Genomic DNA, 19,637 nt, shown 5'->3' with positions numbered 1-19,637 from the left:
AATCAGGTCTGATATAGTAACAACCTAATTATCTCCAGGCTGAAAATTCACTATTTTCCCCAATTTCTGGAACACCCCTTTATACCTGGGGTATCCCCACAAATACTATATCCCCTGATAGCCCCGATCCGGGTGACCAACATATCCAAATTTCACCCGGATCGGTTCAGGGGTTCGCAAAAAGTATGGAAGTCCTGTGTGACCGGTTCACTGTGGGCGGACTGCCCAAAATAGTTCCAGAGGTTCGTGTGGTTTTGCCGGTCACTTCAGAAAAAGGGAAAAAATGCATAAAAGTACCGAATGAATTCCCCTGGCTCCTAGCAGCGATTGTTCCCCTCATTCGTGTGCATATTTGTACCGAATAGCGCTCTCCTAGCTAATCGGTATCACTAGTTCCAGCGTTCGTATGATTGAGACCGGTGTTTGGGAAGTCGAGTGTCCGATTTTAGTTCCAGACACTCGACGACCAAGTCCCGCTGCCTTTGTTTGGCGAAAAAAAAGATGGCCGCGGTTTTCTCTGCCACGTGGCGTTCGGCAGTACGAACGCTGACCGCACACATAGAGGGTGAAAGTGATGCCGGCTTTGAAGTTAAGTGAGCCAGGGGTGGTCTCTGTTCGGCAGTCCCATCTGCCGAATGAAAAATACATAAAAAACAAGAACTTATGCAACAAAAGACCGAATAATATAGTCATTTCTTCACACTGCTCCCCTATAAGTCCATAGGTCGGCATACCCGCCTAGACCCTGTCGGGTTGGCTTGGGGATGTCCGAGAAAAGTAGCGGTTTAGGAGTCCAGTTCGGTCTGGCGTGACAGGCCATCCGCATTACCATTTTGTTTTCCGGGCCGGTACTGCATAGTGAAATTATAAGGTTGAAGGGCTAGGCTCCACCGTAATAGCCTGGGATTGTCTCCAGCTACCCGGTTAAGCCATACCAGGGGGTTGTGGTCCGTCATAAGGGTAAATGCCCGCCCATACAAATAGGGCTGTAGCTTCTTGAGTGCCCACACGAGGGCCAAGCATTCTTTTTCTACGGTGGCATAGCTGACTTCTCGGGGTAACAGTTTACGGCTGAGGTATGCCACCGGGTGTTCCATGCCGTCTGTGCCCACTTGGCTTAGCACGGCTCCCAGTCCGAACATGGAGGCATCTGTGTGTACAAGAAATTGTTTAGTGTAGTCGGGTGCTGCCAACACAGGAGCCTCACTCAATGCCGCTTTAAGCTTCTGGAAAGCGTCCGTGCACTCTGGGGTCCAGGAAACCTGTTTGGGGAGGGCCTTTTTGGTAAGGTCGGTGAGGGGTTTGGCCAGGGCGCTGTACTCTGGGACAAACTTTCTATAATAACCGGCCGTCCTTAAGAAAGCTAGTACCTGGGTTTTGGTCCGAGGTTGGGGCCAGTTCGCTATGGCCTCTACCTTAGCTGGCTCTGGACGCTGTCTACCGGAGCCCACCCTGTGGCCGAGATACTGTACCTCGGCCAGACCTACGTGACATTTGTCGGGTTTTAACGTGAGCCCTGCGAGGTGGATTCGTTGGAGTACCCTGGACACATGGCCCAGGTGGTCTCCCCATGTGCGGCTGTAGACGGCAATATCGTCTAGATACGCGCATGCGAAGTCCTGAAACCCCTCCAGGAGCCTATCGGCCATCCTCTGAAAGGTAGCCGGGGCATTCTTCATCCCAAAGGGCATAACCTTGAATTGGTATAGCCCGAAAGGGGTGACGAATGCCGACTTGGGGATGGCCGCAGGCTCCAAGGGGATCTGCCAATAACCTTTGCACAGGTCCAGGGTAGTCAAGTAGTTCCCCCCCGCCATACGGTCTAAGAGCTCATCTATTCTGGGCATGGGGTAGGCGTCTGTTATGGTACGATCGTTAAGCCTCCCATAGTCTACACAGAAGCGCGTGGTGCCGTCGCGCTTCGGTACTAGTACTACCGGGGAGGCCCAAGGACTTTGCGAGGGTTCTATTACCCCTAACTGTAACATATCCCTTAACTCGGTGAGCATACTCTCACGCACTGCTTCCGGGATCCGATATGGTTGTTGCCGCAGTGGCGTCTCTCCCTGGGTTTCCACGCGGTGTACCGCAGCGGAGGTATAGCCTGGGGTGGCTGAAAACATCTCTTGGTATCTCTGCAGCAGTTGCGTGGCCTCACCTTTCTCTAGGGGGTTTAAATTTTGACCCAAGCTTACTTGGTCAATAGTACAGGGAGCGGTGTCTAGTAAATCGGGGAGGGGTAGTCCCTCACTATCTTCTGTGGCGGGCGCACACACGGCGCCCACATCCTCTGTTCTCTCAAAGTATGGTTTGAGCATATTCACATGGAAGGCTTTGGTCAGCCTTTCATCTGAGCATTTGCTCACGATGTAGGTGGTCTCGCTAACCCGTTCGACTACCTTAAATGGTCCCTGCCATGCGGCTTGGAGCTTATCCTTTTTAACTGGCCTCAAAGCTAACACCTTCTGCCCTAAGTCTAGTACTCTATCTTGGGCTCCCCTATCGTACCATTTCCTCTGGTCCTCCTGGGCCGTCTGCAGGTTCTCCCGAACCGATGCGGTGAGCGCCCGCAGACGGTCCCGGAACTCCAGGACATACTGGACGATAGGGACTCCCCCCTCGTCTGTATTGCCCTCCCAGTGCTCCCGTACGAGTTCCAGTGGGCCCCGAACTTTTCTCCCGTACAGGAGTTCGAAGGGGGAAAACCCAGTGGAGGCCTGGGGCACCTCACGGTAGGCAAACAGAAGGTGGGGGAGGAATTTTTCCCAGTTCTTGTGGGACTCCGTAAAGGTTTTTAGCATCTGTTTTAGAGTGCCATTGAAACGTTCACAGAGCCCGTTAGTCTGGGGATGGTACGGGGCGCTGAACAGGGGTTTCACTCCACAGCTCTGCCACAATTGTTGTGTCAGGGTAGCCGTGAACTGAGTCCCCGATCGGATAGGATCTCTTGTGGGAAACCTACTCGGGTGAATATCTGAATAAGGGCTTCGGCCACGGTCTCTGCCTCTATATTGGTGAGGGCGACTGCCTCCGGGTATCTAGTGGCGTAGTCGACCACGGTTAATATGAACTTTTTGCCCGACTGGCTGGGTCGGCTGAGGGGTCCTATTAAATCTACCGCTACTCGGTGAAAGGGCTGTTCTATAATGGGCAATGGGTGAAGTTTGGCCTTCCGAAGGTCTCCCCTTTTTCCTACCCTTTGGCAGACGTCGCACGTCCTGCAGTAATACTTGAGGTCCTGGGTGACCCTGGGCCAGAAGAAGGTTTGGGTTAACCTGTCTCTTGTCTTTTTGACCCCTAAATGTCCTGCTAGGGGAATGTCATGACTGAGTTTTAACAACTCAGCCCGGAATTTACGGGGTACAATTAACTGTCTTTTGATGACCTGGGTGGCCCCCTGTCCCACCCCCTCGGTCACTCTATACAGCAATCCCTTATACCACTCAAACTTTTCGTGCGGGTTGTTCCCTGGGGTAACGGCCGCGGCCTTCCTATAACCCTCTAATGTGGGGTCGGTACGCTGCTCTTGTTCAAACCCCTGGGGGGTATCCCAGAAAGGAAAGGGAGGATCGGGTAAGGGGGGTATTTCGACTCTTACCTGGTTTTCCTCAGAGTGCAGCGGAGCTTCCAGTCTGGCTTGAGCTCGGGTGGTAACTGGGTATGCCTCGGCAGGTGGGTCTCGGGCCAGTTGGGAGGTCAAGCACCCTACATCATTTCCCAATAAAACTTCGGCGGGTAGTTCTTGCATAATCCCCACCTCCAGCTGTTTGGACCCGGAACCCCAATCAACAAGGATATTAGCGGTGGGCAGTTTGTGGATAGCGCCCCCAGCCACCCTCACAGCGACTGTGCGTCCGGTGCGAGCTTGCGCTCTGATCGTGTGAGGTTGCACTACAGTCAAAGTAGCCCCAGAGTCTCTCAGAGCCCGGGCCCCCACGCCATCTACGGTAATCCATTGGCGGTGGTGGTCCCGGTTGTCACCCCCAGCTTGAACTGGGTTGACCTCGTGTAACACACTCCACTGTTCTTCTTGGTTAGGAACACCGGTTGTGCCTTCCTGTTGCACACAATGAGCAGCTGCCCTGGGTTGTTGTGGGGGTTGCCTTTCCCAGCTTCCCCGGTTTAAGCGAGGGAACTGATTCTTATAATGCCCTGGTTGCTTGCAATAATGGCACACTGCAGGGGGACGTGGTGTGTTTGCTGGGTTCGGTGAAGGGTTACTCATGGAGGGTCTAGGAGGGGTAGGGGTTGTTGGAGCCTGGTAGTTAGGCTTAAAAGGTGGTCTGCTCACCCCTTGCTCCTTCCTCCTATTATCCTGATACTCATCCGCTAGCCTAGCGGCTTCCTCCACAGTTTTTGGTTTTCTATCTTTAACCCAGTCTTTTATGTCCTCTGCAGAGTGATTAAAAAATTGCTCCAGTAACATTAGTTGCAAAGCATCCTCCAGAGTGGTTGCTTGGCAGCCCTTCATCCAATTGCGGGCCGCCCGTTGTAGCCGAAACGCCCATTCCGTATGGGAATCTCTCCCAGTCTTCCTCAGCTCTCTAAATTTTTTTCGGTATGCCTCCGGAGTTACAGCATATCTGGCCAACAAAATGTCTTTTACTTTTTCATAATTATGTATGTCCCCCTCAGGTACTGCTCGCAGCGCCTCGGCTGCTCTACCTGACAATTTACTGCTAATGACTGCAGCCCATTTCGTGGAGTCTAATCCCTCCAGTGCACATTGACGTTCAAAGTCTTGCAAGTAACTGTCAATTTCCATCTCATTGTCATTAAACGATTTAAAGGCTGCATAATTTACCTTCTTTGGTATCTCCCCAGTACTTCCCGGGGACTGCAGTAAATCTCCTTGTGCCGGCCTGTCCCGGTCCTCTCGCTCTTTTTGCGCTTGTCTGGCTTGTGCCATGACCTGCAAAAGCGCCTCTGTAGTTGGGTTGGGTCCCAATAGACTGACCATCCATCGGATGTCCTTTTGCATCACGGTTTCTTCCTCTTGATCCATCTCTGTATTACTGGTATTATCGCTCTGTATTAATTCCGCAATTAACGTGGCTTTTGTCTTGTTACTTGCCACTCTGCCTCGAGCTTCCAGTAAATCCTTTAGTGTGGTTCTTTTAAGTAGCTGGTACTGCTGAGCCATTCATTCCCTTGCTTGGTTTGTAACGTCCATTCGGGATTCGAATCCCACCGCTGCCACCAGTTGTAAGGAAACCAAGTTTAGACAAACCGCGTTCGGTAGTTTCCTCCCGAAAGGTCAGAGTCTAAGGTAGTGCGAGCTTGCTTCGATAGTTACAGGAACCGAAATCCATACGGAATAAAACAGCTGCATAAGATAATTCCCTTGTTACAGCATACGAATTCCAAATAACAGTCAGAGTCCAGGTTCAGGATACAAGTAGAACTAACTTTTATTCACACACATGGCTTTTTATGCAGGTCCCCATGCAAGGGGACATCCCACAGGGAGGAGTAACATTTATCCAATCCCGAACAGTAAAAATATAAAACACACCCAATACAAACAGGCAGTTCCCTCCCCTAGTCCTGGAGATAATCAGGTCTGATATAGTAACAACCTAATTATCTCCAGGCTGAAAATTCACTATTTTCCCCAATTTCTGGAACACCCCTTTATACCTGGGGTATCCCCACAAATACTATATCCCCTGATAGCCCCGATCCGGGTGACCAACATATCCAAATTTCACCCGGATCGGTTCAGGGGTTCGCAAAAAGTATGGAAGTCCTGTGTGACCGGTTCACTGTGGGCGGACTGCCCAAAATAGTTCCAGAGGTTCGTGTGGTTTTGCCGGTCACTTCAGAAAAAGGGAAAAAATGCATAAAAGTACCGAATGAATTCCCCTGGCTCCTAGCAGCGATTGTTCCCCTCATTCGTGTGCATATTTGTACCGAATAGCGCTCTCCTAGCTAATCGGTATCACTAGTTCCAGCGTTCGTATGATTGAGACCGGTGTTTGGGAAGTCGAGTGTCCGATTTTAGTTCCAGACACTCGACGACCAAGTCCCGCTGCCTTTGTTTGGCGAAAAAAAAGATGGCCGCGGTTTTCTCTGCCACGTGGCGTTCGGCAGTACGAACGCTGACCGCACACATAGAGGGTGAAAGTGATGCCGGCTTTGAAGTTAAGTGAGCCAGGGGTGGTCTCTGTTCGGCAGTCCCATCTGCCGAATGAAAAATACATAAAAAACAAGAACTTATGCAACAAAAGACCGAATAATCGTATATTTACGTTTTGTCTTTTTCTGAGGGATGGGATACAGAAATCGAACCAGAACATTTTGTGGCACCCTGGATTATATGGCACCTGAAATGGTTATGAGAAGATCATACACAAGATCTATCGACTGGTGGAGTCTTGGCGTTGTTACTTACATGATGCTGACTTCAGCGGTAAGAATTGCTTACTTTTACAAATGTGTTGGATTCCTGTTTTGGAAATCAAAATCCCCAGTGTGATATTATACGGGCAGTTGAGGGCGATAGTATTTTTAAACTGTAGAATGGTCAGAATTAATGGACACCTTGAGCACTTTAACCACTACAGCTTATTGTAGTACTTTGATTACACTCTGTACTATATTGTGCTTGTATTCCTTTTTACATATACATTGTTTTATGGTTCATATTCATAGGTTGTTATTTTCATGACTTTCACTGCAATGTGAGTGTGTCTAGCGCAATAATAAATACGTCATTTGTCACAAGAGCTCATGACTGCTGACACAATTATTCATAAAATGTTGACAATTACTAACTTCTAATAACAACCTATAAATATGTACTTATGCTCCCTAAATAGCCGGCCTCTAAATAAAGACACTGGTGGATAGGGCATGGGCTTTACTTAGCTGAACAACTGGCAAGCAACCATCCAAATTGTCAGCTCCCGGCTCAGTACCGATAGACAGATAAACATTTACTTTAACACACTGCAGTCTGCATTCCTTCTTCAGCTTCTCTGCAGACCACAAATCTTCTATATATAGAATATATTTGCTGAGCTAGTAAGGGCACCACCGCTGTAACAACACAGAGAAAAAGAAAAAAACACAACCCAAGAAAACAAACAACCCAATATCCTACTCCCTATCACTAGTATATAAAATCCAGGGCGGGCGGGGATACAGGTCAGCCTCACCCAACCCTCCTGCTACCAAATGGTAAGGAGCACCCAGCTCTCCCCTATTTCTCACCGTCACTTTTTGAAACATTGTAGCCAAATATTTTGGTTGATTCATCCCCAGTAAAGTGTAGGAGTGTCATGTTTCCCCTTCCTTGGCTATCCTCGGGTATACCACTTCTGCATCTTTCGACCTTGCGCTCAGTGCTTTACAAACTAAAATGCACTTTTTGTAAAAATATTTTTCTATTAGTTACCCTTCCCAGGTGATGACAGAAAAGAGGTGATGAGTCAAATAGTCTACACTGAATCCTACTATCCGGAGTTCCTATCTGTGGAAGCAGTCTCAATAATAAGAGGTGTAAGTTGCCAACGCATGTTCAGTGCTTTCTAATTCTGATAGATTGAGTAAGGTGAGGTCAGATTTCTAGTCACTACTAATGAGTGGAAGATCATTGCTGACAAGCTGTCCTGGGAAGAAGGAAGTCCCCGAGAAGCTTGTTCTAATGGCAGTTGTTATGTAAGGTAGGAGACAAGCCGATGATGACGTTCTAGTTCCTGGAGGCCCTAGGACTAGAGTTCCTGGATGGAGCTCTGCTTCTGAGTTGTATAACTCTTATGGCTTTTCATACTGTAATAATGTATCACGTCATATCTCAATGTCTTGGATAAATACAAGCCAAGACCTCGTTTGAATCTTGACAGATATTGGGAAGTAACATAGAAGGTACAGGAAAAGAGTCAAGACTTTGGGGAGGTTTGGATGGGTTTGGGAAGAAGGGAATTTGATTTTCTTTTCTAGTTTCTTTTAGTTTTATTTCATATTTTAAGAATATACCGTATATGTTCTCATTAGTTATGCACATTCCGGCATAGTATATACACCTTTCATTTTGCGGAAGCAGGAATCATGCCAGCAATCAGGGGAGAAGAACTATGTCTAGGCACCAGAACAAGAGGCCATGGTTACATGGTGCCTACCATTTATTGAGCTCTGCATTAACCTATACAGAGTATCTGCAACAATAATGCCTGGAATTCTGATGTTTTATTTTATTAATTTTTTTACAGCTTTTAAATAAAAATCCCAGAGCCCGTCTCGGTTCCAGCAAGGATGACTCCATGGATTTGAAGTTACATCCTTTCTTCGAAGTATGTCCGTGCTCTATTAATTCCTTTACCATTGATGTGTAGAGTTAATGTCCATTTCTTGTCTGATTTAGTATAAAGTGGAACTGTCACTTTCGAGAGTTATACATATTTTAACAGCTTAACCAGTATTATGTTTTAGCTGAGCTTTTCAAAATAAATACACAATGTTCCATGAATTATTGTATTTGGATGCATTCAGGGAATTAGAGGGAAACTATATCCATTGGAGTTGAAATCAGTGGTGGTTTTGACGTTTAAAGCTGATGGGGCACTATTTCCTGTGACTTGTTGAGTTCTGTCTACTTAATCCAACTATTTAAACCATGACCAAACAAGACTACATGTCATATTGAAAACCGTAATACTATAGATACACGCATTCAGGAACAATAACCCCTTTAAAGAGATCTAACTCCACCTAATGATGCTGTTACCCAATGACAGCATTAAAAGAGATGGTAAGGCCGGGATTTTAGAGCATCCAGGATCTGAAGACGGAGTGCAAAGCCATTGGCTGGTATCGGAAATCTTTCTAGAACAGAATAACATGTCTTATAGGTTTATACCCAGAAATTGGGTGTTCTTTAAAAAGAAATGCCAACATCTTGAAATTAATAGTTGCTCTACCTCTTCAGTGATCTAAAAAGGGGAGAAACTGCAAATATAATCATGACAGGCATATCATGTATTTTATCTAACATACACCTACTAGTTCTTACGCACCAACAGATATGATTTGGGGTTTTTTTGCAATAAAAATTCTAGGAGTCACTGTTTTTCCTGCCCCTATGAACCAGCCGCCACTATTTTTGCGAAACGTTTTTGATATCTGTTATTTTGTATTCTAAGTTTACTGATTTATATAGTGGTGGCGTTGCTTATCTTTCTCATTCTTTTCCTTCAAAACTTTTCCATTTTTAACAGGACCTAAACTGGTATGCGTTGCTGTGCAAAATGATCAAACCACCATATGTGCCAGAGATCGCCCGACTAGATGACGTTAGTAACTTCGACAGAAGATATACATCACAGGCCCCCATTTTACTACCATCAGAAGAGCCACTGACAGCTGAAGAGCAAGATCTGTTCCAAGGTTTTGACTGGGAGGTCGACTAGGTTGAAGAATGAAGATAGTCAACAATGGACTCTGCTGGAGTGGGCATTTAATATCTGTAATTTTTTTTATTCTATTAAAAGTTTTGATATTTTTTCAATTGATCGAGTGTGTAAGTGTGGCAAATGTATAACAGATGGTGAGAAGATCAATCATTTATAGACATAAAGATATATAGAAAGGAAAGAGGTGGGTAGAAATAAAAACAAGAAAGAAGAAAAATGGTAAAAGGGTACTTACCTTTCTGGAAAGGTTGTTTGTAGGTATCTCATGCATTGTGAACATTTATAAAAAAAAAATGCATCAGGCGGATCAAATAGTGGATATATTTTACTGGCACCGGTGTAAATTGGTAATGTGCATTAGAAGGTATTCCTAACACTATAGAATCCCTTTAAGATATTAATTGTTAATGCAAGCAGTGATAAATAGAAATAGGTAAAAATAAGAATCGCTTACCTGGATTCAGGTTGTCCGTTTTTTGGTCTTTTGTCTTTTTTGCTTCTCTCCAGGTTGTCTAAACTGATAGCCACCAGTCCTCTTATCACTCCTCACCACTCCATTCTCCTGTATTAGCTACCGGGCCCCCAGGGGATCTTTTTTTCTCCTGCTCCCTGCTGCTCTATTCAGTCCAGATCTATGCTGGATGCATGCCACATGGCTCCAAAAACCCATCAAGATTTGGTTCCATCTATGAGCCCAAGAGGCTCCACCATTTCCCTTCTCTCAGTGGCCTAATTCGGAGGCAAAAACAAACAAACATACAAGTGTGTGAAAAGGGGCTGTTTACAAAACGGTGATAAAGAAGGTAAAAATGTTGAACCAGTATGATAACTGAAAAAGTCCCTGTTGCCACAGAAATACTGATATGGAATACCATTCGTCTAAGAGACTCTGATAGGCTAATTATAGCGGTATATAGTAGTCGTGGCAATAGATATTAGTGATCTACTGGTTTAGGAAAAATCCCTGCATTGCCTGCATGTAACTAGATCAGAGACATTGGGAATAAACACAAGTCCCGGAATGGATCTAGATATATAGTGAGTCTATATAGCTCAATATGACTGCTAAGGTATAGAGTGAATATCCATAAACATATACTAGATATTGATCTAAGGAAAAATAGAATAAAAGAAGACTATCGAGTATACTACAGAGCCTGCCTTATAACGGAATTAGTCAGCACACATCTGTGCCTAGATGCTAAGCCACGTTAGGCTATAATCTCACTCTATTCCTTAATGCCTCTCATGACCCGGGAGATAGTTAAATCATTTTTTTAAATGAGAATGTTAAGACATTATAAAAAAATACACCATAGTATAGGCAAAGGTATATCTCAATGTATAGAAAACATAAAAGTAAGGATTATATAGATATATAATAAAAAATAAATATGTAAATAAAAATATGTAAAATATAAAACAAATTCTAAAATATATGCATATGTTATCAAGGGACAATAGATCTAAACAAGGGGATGAAAACGGAAGGTTGAATGAAAATAAATAAGCACATTATACTAATACTATGACAAATGGAAAAGTATAACTATATCTCGTAAAAATAAAAATAAGATTAAAATCTAAATTTAGACCATCAGGCTCTAGGGTACATGAATAAAAAATTGAATGATTTTCTGCTCCCAGTTCTTTCTCTAGATCTCCTCCCCTACAATGGGTGTTTACATGCTCTGTTTCCATAAATCCTGCTGGATTGCGGGCTGAAGAAGCCTTGGAGAGGCGAAACGCTTCATGTGGGACTCCTGAAAGTATTTTATTTCTGTTTTTCTGTTTTTATTTTTGTTTGGTAAAATAAAAAGTAAACTTTTATAGATATACTTTTTTTATTTATTTACTTACTGCTTCCTGGTACCATCATATCCTTAGTTTTGTATCATACCCCAGTTGCTGTTTACACTAGAGCAGGTTCTGCTCTGGTAAATGTAAGTACATTACCTTATTTTCTCATTTGATTTCCATCAGTACTTACTTCACCATTGGAGTTTTTATTCCTGTATTTACCTCCACATATAACCTGCACACTGCGCCTTATTTGAAGTATCTGTGGTGACTGCATCACCATATATCCTTAGAAGGGGATTATTCAGTCCATGAGCAAAACAGCAGAGCTCTAAGTTAGCTCAATAAAAGGTGAGTGGACGTGAAATGAGATAATAAAACACATATGCATTTTATATACTGTGCTACACTATTACTTTTCTTCTCATTTTGAGGTCAACTGTGTATAATTATCTGAAGACCTATGTACGTATACCATTTTGCACTCGTATACCGGGCACAATTTACTTTTTTTTCTTGTTCTCTACTCAGTCAGGCCTCACCCCCTCAATAATTATTTTAACGTTTTACATTCTGTTTTTGTTAAATTAGCTTTGGGGGGAGGTGGGGGGGGCGGGGGTTGTTTTAGGTTTTTTTTCAACTTTTTTTTATTTATCTCCAAAGATCTAAACTCTTTTTCCACTACCTTCTCAAAAATTTTTATATAGTTAGAAACATAGAAACATAGAAACATAGAAACATAGAATGTGACGGCAGATAAGAACCATTCGGCCCATCTAGTCTGCCCAGTTTTCTAAATACTTTCATTAGTCCCTGGCCTTATCTTATAGTTAGGATAGCCTTATGCCTATCCCACGCATGCTTAAACTCCTTTACTGTGTTAGCCTCTACCACTTCAGCTGGAAGGCTATTCCATGCATCCACTACCCTCTCAGTAAAGTAACACTTCCTGATATTATTTTTAAACCTTTGTCCCTCTAATTTAAGACTATGTCCTCTTGTTGTGGTAGTTTTTCTTCTTTTAAATATAGTCTCCTCCTTTATTGTGTTGATTCCCTTTATGTATTTAGATGTTTCTATCATATCCCCCCGTCTCGTCTTTCCTCCAAGCTATACATGTTAAGATCCTTTAACCTTTCCTGGTAAGTTTTATCCTGCAATCCATGAACCAGTTTAGTAGCCCTTCTTTAAACTCTCTCTAAGGTATCAATATCCTTCTGAAGATAGGGTCTCCAGTACTGTGTACAGTACTCCAAGTGAGGTCTCACCAGTGTTCTGTACAATGGCATGAGCACTTCCCTCTTTCTACTGCTAATACCTCTCCCTATACAACCAAGCATTCTGCTAGCATTTCCTGCTGCTCTATTACATTGTCTGCCTACCTTTAAGTCATCAGAAATACTCACCCCTAAATCCCTTTCCTCAGATGTTGAGGTTAGGACTCTATCAAATATTCTGTACTCTGCCCTTGGGTTTTTACGTCCAAGATGCATTATCTTGCACTTATCCACATTAAATGTCAGTTGCCACAAATCTGACCATTTTTCTAGTTTACCTAAATCATTTTCCATTTGGCTTATCCCTCCGGGAACATCAACCCTGTTACATATCTTAGTATCATCCGCAAAAAGACACATCTTACCATCAAGACCTTCTGCAATATCACTAATAAAAATATTAAAGAGAATGGGTCCAAGTACAGATCCCTGAGGTACCCCACTGGTGACAAGCCCAAGCTTTGAATATACTCCATTGACTACAACCCTCTGTTGCCTGTCACTCAGCCACTGCCTTACCCATTCAACAATATTGGAATCCAAACTCAAAGATTGTAGTTTATTGATAAGCCTTCTATGTGCAACAGTGTCAAAAGCCTTACTGAAATCTAGGTAAGCAATGTCTACTGCACCACCCTGATCTATAATTTTAGTTACCCAATCAAAAAAATCAATAAGATTAGTTTGGCATGATCTCCCTGAAGTAAACCCATGTTGTCTCTGATCATGAAATCCATGTGTTTTTAGATGTTCAACAATCCTATCCTTTAACATGGTTTCCATCACTTTCCCCACTACTGAAGTAAGGCTTACTGGCCTATAGTTGCCCGACTCCTCCCTATTACCTTTCTTGTGAATGGGCACAACATTCGCCAACTTCCAATCTTCTGGGACTACTCCTGTTATTAATGATTGGTTAAATAAATATGTTAATGGTTTTGCTAGTACACCACTAAGCTCTTTTAATAGCTTTGGGTGTATTCCATCAGGTCCCATTGACTTATTTGTCTTTACTTTTGACAGTTGAAATAGAACCTCTTCCTCTGTAAACTCACATGTAATAAATGACTAATTTATCCTTTTTCTTAACTGAGGTCCCTTTCCTTCATTTTCATCTATAATCACATTAGTTCACTTTAGTATAGTGTGGATAGAAGGCTGATTTAGGCTGTGTGTGCTTGTGTCAGGGTGTGTGTCAGAATGTGATTGTATGTGTCATTGTGTGTGTATGTGTGAGGGTATTTATCTGAGTGTGATTGTATGTGTCAGTGTGTTTCTGTGTATCAGGGTGTGTGCATGTCAGTGTATGTATCTGAGTATGATTGTATGTGTCAGTGTGTGTATCTATGTGTGTGCATGTGTCAGTGTGAATCTGAATGTCTGTGTGTTTGTGTGTGTACATGTCAGTGTGTGTTAATATGTGTGTATATGTGTGTAAGTATGTATGTGGCAGTGTATGCGTATGTCTACATACATGTTTAAGTGTTTGCAGATGACACAAAAAAGATATTTGCTGCAGAGGGATTTAGATAGATTTGGGGACTGGGCACCAGTGTTAATTTTGGCAGCAAATTTCAATTTAGTTTTAATCATAGTCTTTTGACTAAAAAGCCATTTTAGTTTTATTCGCATTTTAGTTATCTGAATTGCTCTAGTTTTAGTCCAGTGATTTCTAGTTACGTCTCTGCTCCCAGCCCCATCATATGTCTCATCTTCCAGCCCCCTCGTGTGCCTCATTTTTGCACCCCCCCCTTAATTAGAGTTGAGTGAACCCGAACTGTAAAGTTCCGGTTCGTACCGAACATTAGGTTTTTTGGATCCCGGACCCGAACACGGACATATCACTGTATATTCGGGTTGGAGTTTGGTGTTCGGCGATTTAATTGCACGTTATCAAAGGCTGCAGGGCAGCCAATCAACAAGTGTTTGACTCATGTGTCCTTAGAAGCCATCACAGCCATGCCTACTAATGGCATGGCTATGATTGGCCAGTGCAGCATGTGACCCAGCCTCTATATATAAGCTGTAGTCGCGTAGCGCCGCACGCACATGCGGTCTTATTAGTGTAGGGAGAGGATGCTGCCGCTGATAGGGACAGCTTAGGAAAGAAGCGTCTAATAGAAGCGTCTAATAGAGTGCTTACAGCGCAGTTGTAAAAATTCTTATTTTCTGGGTGCTAATCTGCTAAATAGTACATTTGCAGACTGCACTTCATATCTGAGAGTCAAATAGAAGCGTCTAATAGTGTGCTTACAGCGCACTTATAAAAATTCAAATTTTCTGGGTGCTAATCTGCTAAATAGTACATTTTGGGGCCTGCTCTTCATATCTGAGAGTCAAATAGAAGCATCAAATAGTGCGCTTACAGTGCTGTTGTAATATTTTTTATTTTCTGGGTGTTAATCTGCTAAATAGTACATTTGCAGACTGCACTTCATATCTGAGAGTCAAAAAGAAGCGTCTAATAGTGTGCTTGCAGCGCACTAGTAAAAATTCTAATTTTCTGGGTGCTAATCTGCTAAATAGTACATTTTGGGGCATGCACTTCATATCTGAGAGTCAAAGAGAAGCGTCTAATAGTGCGCTTACTGCGCAGTGGTAAACATTCTTATTTTCTGGATGCTAATCTGCTAAATCAGCGGTGCCCAAAGTGTGGGTCGCGACCCACTGGTGAGTCGCAGGGTGGGTCACGCTGACCCACACATCTAGGGCCACCGGGGACTTGGGAGTCAGGCAGGCAGACTGATTATTCGGGCCCTCATGCCCGACACCAGGAGGGAGCCTGGCGGCTTGCTCTGTATGCCACCAGGCTCCCTCCAATGAGTCTGCCCAGCAGCTCCGGTCTGCCGACTGTGTGATAAAAGTGTCATGAGCACCAAAAGTGTTACCATGGCAACACTCTGGGAGCTTGTGAGACTTTTATCACACGGTCTGCAGCTCTGCACCCGGCGGACCACCAGGGAGAGACACTGGATCACCAGGGAGAGACACTGGACCACCAGGGAAATTTAATAAAGGTAGGACACAGCCCCCAGACCTTGCCCCTCCCCCCAATGTAACCCCTTCACTCCCTGCCCCTCCCCTCAATGTAATCCCTTCATTCCCTGCCCCCCACACACACTGTAACCCCTTCTCTCCCTGCCCCCTCCCACATTCTCTGCCTTCTCTCCCTGCCCCCCCACAATGTAACCCTTCTCTCCCTGCCCACCTCCCCACACAGGAACCCCTTCTCTCCCTGCCCCCTCCCACACTCTAACCCCTTCTCTCCATGCCCCCTCACCACACTGTAACCCCTTCTTTCCCTGCCCCCCTCCCCACACTGTAACCCCTTCGCCTCCTGCCCCCATCTCACTGTAACCCCTTCTCTCTCTGCCCTCTCCCCACACTGTAACCCCTTTTCTCCCTGCCCCCTCACTGTAACCATTTCTCTACCTGCCCCCCAACTGTAACTCTTTCTCCCTGCCCCCACACTGTAACCCTTTCTCTCCCTACCCGCCCACTGTAACCATTTCTCACCCTTCCCTCACAATGCCCCCCCACACTGTTACCAGCACATACACTCCCTCCCACACTGTCACCCTCACCTCCTGTCTCTGTATGTCTCTGTATGTGTATCTGAGTAACCTTTTGTGTCCATGTGTGTCTGTGTGTATTGTGTTTCAGCGTGTATCTCTGTACATGAGTGTCTATGCAAATGTGTGTGGGAAACTAGGTGTCATTTTGTGTGTGTGTCTGTGTGTATCGCTGTGTCAGTGTGTGTCTGTGTGTGTCTCTGTATGTGTGTGTATTTGTGTGTTTGTGTGTGTCTCTGTGTGTGTATGTGTATACACTGCACACATACTCCATCCAAAAAAACATGCTTACATTCAAACACACATTGTGTATATGTATATTTTACATACACAATATACACACACTGCATCCACTACACACACACACAATGCATCCACTACACACGCACTGCAATCAAACGCAAACATTACATACAAACACACCCCTGCATTAAAACACTAAAATTGAAGATTATGCTAGCTTTAGTGTACTAATAATCTTAATTTTAATAAGGACAGGAGGCGAGTATTTTGCATTAACTCTCTTTACTAAACTCCACAGCAGTAAAGAAAAACGTAAAGAGTAACAATAAATCACTGAGCAGCATAGTATATATAAGGGTCATGCTGCCTGTACACTTCTTCTTTCTTGAAGCGACATCCGAATCCAGACTGAGCTCGAAACGACCAGAAAAAACAACGAAACTGTCAACAACGGTCTCTGGTGAGCAGAACTTGAAGAGACTCCTGGTAAACGAGATTGGGAGAAGACGAAACGAAGCCTTTATCCCAGCAAGCGGAGTCGTGAGGGTAACCAAACCAACAACCAGTGGAGGTCCTGAAGAGGATTACACTGAAAGGAGAGTATGAAATAGGTTAGGTACTGAACCGTAACTGGTCACGCAGGAGAGCCATATCAGAGTGTGTCAACATAAATGAGTAGAGACATAATTAGTGTGTGTAATATGTTAAATACATGTTTATATGTAAGTAGGTGATGCAACGTAATCTGGCTGCCTAAGACCTAGTTTCTGGAATGAGAGTCGGGATAGAAACGGCATACACCCCAAAGAAAGGAGAAACCACTAACAAGTAAAACGAAAACATCCGTCACCTTGAGATCCACTCCCCCGATGAGTCAGGGTAGGGAACAAAAGGGAGGGAAAATACTTGCCTCCTGTCCTTAGTAAAATTAAGATTATTAGTACACTAAAGCTAGCATAATCTTCAATTTTATAACATGACAGGAGGCTTCCTATTTTGCAATTTTAAAGCTGAAGGAGAGATGTCCCAGCAGAAGGGGGAGTGCGAAAATAAAAGGTACGGAACGTAGATTCCCTAGACCAATCCGCCGCTCGGAGAATGTCCGACAGGGACGCCCCCGCTTGGAAGGCTGAGGAAGCCGCCGCCCCGCAAACGGAGTGGGCGCCGAAAGCGGGGTCTATACTGGCGAGAGAGAGGATCCAGCGAATCCATCGGGCCAGCGTGGTGGCCGAGACCAGAGCGTGGGGACGAACATAGGAGACTAGGAGTTGGCCCGACGCCGAGTTACGGAGTGAGGAGGTAAGTGAAACGTATCTGCGAAGGGTGGACACGACGCAGAGCTGCGGGTCGTCGGGGAAAAAAGGATAGAAGACTGAAGTCGAACCCGACTTAGTGCGTCGGGAAATGTGGAATGTGACCCCCTCAGGGGCAATCTCGAAGGCGTCGACGTCGAAGGCTCGAATGTCTGATACCTGTCGAATGGACATGAGACAAAGCAGAAAAGCGCACTTAGCTGACAATTGGCATAGGGAGAGACGGTCGTTAGGAAGCCAATCCTTGAAAAAATGGATAACCAGCCCAACATCCCATAGGTGAGGGTACCTGGGGGCCAGAGGGTGGCAGAGCCGCATACCACGGAGCAGGCGGCAGATGAGAGGGTCTTTGCGAACCGGGAGGTCCCCGACGGGGGTGTGGGCCGCTCCACGCACCAAGTAGACCAGGAGGCCCAAGCTGAAAGGTAGCAGCGTCTAGTTCCTGGGGCCCAGGAATCCCATAAGAGTAGCCTGCGATAGTAGCCTGCGATAGTCCGCTGACTTGCCAGGAACCCCGGAAAGAGTCCAAGCCACCAGGAATAGGCGGTCTTCCAAGAGAAGTGGGTGAAGATTCACTTTGGGATCCGTGAGCAGTTCCGGAAAGGATGGTAGGAGTAGAGGGTCCTTGCAAGAGGTGGCTAGGATGTCCAGGAACCATGGTTGGCTCTGCCACAAGGGCGTTATGAGAACCAGTGTGACCTGTTGCGTCCGTATCTGGTGTAGTGTTCTCGCAATCATGGCGAATGGGGGAAAGGCGCAGGCCCCGGTTGTCAGCCATTTTTGGAGAAATGCGTCCGTCGCCTTACTCTACGGGTCCGGGAGCCAGCTGAAGAACTCCGGGGTCTGGTGATTGTTGCAGGACGCGAAAAGATCTAGGAGAAAGGGACCCCTCCGGGTCACCAGGGCCCTGAAGATCCTCGTGTTCAGCCTCCAGTCGCTGACGTCCCTCCAGTGGCGAGAGAACCAGTCGGCCGTGAGGTTGACCTCTCTGGGTAGGTATTCGGCCTGAAGTGCGATGTTGCGGGGTAGGCAATAGTCCAAAATGTCTCTCGTGATGTCCGACAGCAGGCGTGAGCGTGTGCCCCCCAGGTGGTTGATATACCGGACTGCGGAGACATTGTCCATGCGTAGAAGGATGCAGCAGTTGGATCTGTCCAGGGTCAGGCTGCGGATCGCGAAAGACCCTGCCAGGAGTTCTAGGCAATTTATGTGCATGGAGAGCTCCTGTGCTGTCCATGTTCCCCCCGTGGAGATGGTTCCGTTGGTGGCGCCCCAGCCCCACAAGCTGGCGTCTGACTCCAGTATGAAGTCTGGGGTATCTCCGAATATGGCCCTGCCGTTCCGGAAATATGGTTAAATGGAGGCGGAGAGGAGTCCTACGATCCTGGCCAGGTTGCAGAGTGGGATGGAGTTGCGACGGAGAACTCTGCGAATCTCCTTGCGATTAGACGAGATCTTCGAGGCTGGTAGCCTCAGAGTGCACGTTGTCGAGTCGATCTTGAATTCCAGGAATTGTATCGTCTGGGACGGGGTCAATTCCGATTTCTGTTGGTTCACCACGAAGCCCAGAGATTCCAGCAGTGTCACTGCGAGATGAGTGTGTTGACGCAGTCTGCGTTCGTCGGAGCAAAAGAGAAGCAGGTCGTCCAGGTAGATGATGCATCGGATGCCCCTGGATCTCAGGTGGGCCACTACCGGTTTCAGGAGTTTTGTGAAACACCATGGAGCCGAGCTGAGCCCGAAAGGGAGGCAGGTGAATTGCCAAGGACGGTCGTGCCAGAGGAAACGTAGGAGGGTTCGACAGTCCGGATGCACTGGGACCGACAGGTATGCATCTTTTAGATCGAGCCTGGTGAACCAGTCGTTGCTTTGCAGGAGGTCTCGTAGAAGGTGGATGCCCTCCATCTTGAAGTGGCAGTACACTACATACGCGTTGAGGCCGCGTAGGTTGATGACAGGACGGTATTCTCCCGTCTTTTTCCGGACCAGGAAAATATTGCTGAAGTAACCTCCCCAGTC

At 45.7% G+C, this 19,637-nt stretch overlaps 1 protein-coding gene across 1 annotated transcript in view; it reads left to right on the top strand.

The window, feature by feature from the left end:
- LOC134585546 (serine/threonine-protein kinase N2-like) overlaps nucleotides 1-9,410 on the top strand; it is a 72,277-nt gene extending 62,867 nt beyond the window's left edge. The window contains exons 15-18 of the mRNA XM_063440981.1: nucleotides 6,270-6,412; nucleotides 7,396-7,503; nucleotides 8,214-8,294; nucleotides 9,219-9,410. Coding sequence (XP_063297051.1) covers nucleotides 6,270-6,412; nucleotides 7,396-7,503; nucleotides 8,214-8,294; nucleotides 9,219-9,410 — 524 coding nt within the window. The remainder of the gene's footprint in view (nucleotides 1-6,269; nucleotides 6,413-7,395; nucleotides 7,504-8,213; nucleotides 8,295-9,218) is intronic.
- Nucleotides 9,411-19,637: the final 10,227 nt, after the last annotated feature.

The sequence above is a fragment of the Pelobates fuscus genome, chromosome 1 (genome assembly GCF_036172605.1).
Source record: "Pelobates fuscus isolate aPelFus1 chromosome 1, aPelFus1.pri, whole genome shotgun sequence".
NCBI lineage: Eukaryota > Metazoa > Chordata > Amphibia > Anura > Pelobatidae > Pelobates > Pelobates fuscus.
This window is presented reverse-complemented; position numbering and strand designations above follow the sequence as displayed.